Raw genomic sequence first — 1,383 nt, 5'->3', positions numbered from 1 at the left:
TTCTGAATAAGAAAAAAATTAGAAGAGAGATAAACAGATTTCAAACAGAGCTAGAGTGACCTCAAAAGCAATGGGACAACAGACCATCAGAAGAACTTGTTGAGGACAAGTGTTCTTAACATAACAGCTTGATAGGATATCCAGTTTTGTTCGAAAAGAGAATTTTTTTTTTGCTGAAATCAGTATGGAAAAGATGTAAAATTTCCATTAAATGATTCTTCTAAAAACATATCGGGTTTGTTTACCAATTCAGAAGAGTTACTTTCTCCCAAATTTTCTCACTAACTAAAAAAAGAAAATAAATTCTAACTGAGTCTTCTCTACAAAATTGTGCTTTATAAAAAATCCCGTCTCAAATTCTGTTCAAGTGAGCGGTGATATCAATAAAGACATCCTCTCTGCAGGGAAGTGTTAAGCCACCAGTTGGATGATCGAACCCAAATTCTTGTTCAGCTTGATGTAATAAGTCTTGAAATGAAGGGTGGTTCAGGTAAGAGATTGGAACAACAAATCTTTTTCTTTCGACCCCGACGTAAACAGAAAAAGATCCCTTCGGAATATCTGAAGATTGTCCAAAAAAATGCTTAGCATGAATTATACGAGGCATATGGATGGCCATGGCTCTACAAAGGGCTCAAGAAACAAGTAAGAAGCTTGAACTTGCTAGGATCTGAGTTCGGTGTTATTGATTGCTCGGTGTTATATATATAGGATCTGAGTTCGGTGTTATATATATAGATGTGTACATTTACATTAAATGTTCAACAGCAGATATTGTGGTGAACAAGAATTGGGCGGGATAGGGCCAGAGAAGAACATAAGCACAAGGGATCACATGGTTCTGTCTTTCAACCACTACCTGAATTTATAAGAAGTGAGCTAAATGCACATATATTCAGAAACATCACTCCCCACAATTTCTGATACCACAGGCTACAACTTATATCATTACAATCTAAGATATTCAAATCGTTTTAGATGGACGCTTCTTGCTTCAATCAACAGAAAATGCATAACAGTGTCACATCTAGTAAAGAGGCATTTAGATAGGGACCAGTTACCAGAGGGACACGATAGAACATTAGGATCATGCTTCTGTCTTGCAGTCATCGTTAGTAACTAGAGGTTATGGACTGAACTTTTGTACACCTTGATTTAAAACATAATTCACTATTTTTGACAACATATCCAACAAAAGCTTATTTGACCGAAAGAAAATAAAATTTATAGAGAGCCTTTCTTAATCCAAGAAAAGTATCTTCTCACAACCAGATGCATGCTTGAGATGCCTAATTCTTAAGATGGCATGTAAATGAATATTTTAATACTAGGGCCTGTTCGGCACATGAGAATTGATTTTTTGACCGTTAGAGAAAAAATTGG

The 1,383-nt window shown here is 35.6% G+C and overlaps 1 protein-coding gene across 1 annotated transcript; it reads right to left on the bottom strand.

The window, feature by feature from the left end:
- Positions 1 to 352: 352 nt before the first annotated feature.
- LOC111384660 (auxin-induced protein 15A-like) lies at positions 353 to 1,110 on the bottom strand. Its single transcript, XM_023008976.1, has 3 exons — positions 1,018 to 1,110; positions 753 to 859; positions 353 to 623 (listed from the first exon to the last, which is right to left on the bottom strand). The coding sequence occupies exons 1-3, from the start codon at positions 1,108 to 1,110 to the stop codon at positions 353 to 355; spliced, it is 471 nt and encodes a 156-aa protein (XP_022864744.1).
- Between the last annotated feature and the right edge of the window lie 273 nt (positions 1,111 to 1,383).

Source organism: Olea europaea, unplaced genomic scaffold (genome assembly GCF_002742605.1).
Source record: "Olea europaea var. sylvestris unplaced genomic scaffold, O_europaea_v1 scaffold29650, whole genome shotgun sequence".
In the NCBI taxonomy this organism is placed as follows: domain Eukaryota; kingdom Viridiplantae; phylum Streptophyta; class Magnoliopsida; order Lamiales; family Oleaceae; genus Olea; species Olea europaea.
Note: the sequence above shows the minus strand (reverse complement) of the source record. Positions and strands in the feature narration are given on the sequence as shown.

What these genes read in the sequence shown, in the direction of transcription:
- LOC111384660 (XM_023008976.1), bottom strand. Translation starts at nt 1,110, where the DNA reads ATGACTGCAAGACAGAAGCATGATCCTAATGTTCTATCGTGTCCCTCT. An exon ending in TCTTTACTAGATGTGACACT is followed by an intron (nt 860 to 1,017) that starts GTTATGCATTTT and finishes TTATAAATTCAG; the next exon opens with GTAGTGGTTGAAAGACAGAA. An exon ending in TCTGCTGTTGAACATTTAAT is followed by an intron (nt 624 to 752) that starts GTAAATGTACAC and finishes AGCCCTTTGTAG; the next exon opens with AGCCATGGCCATCCATATGC.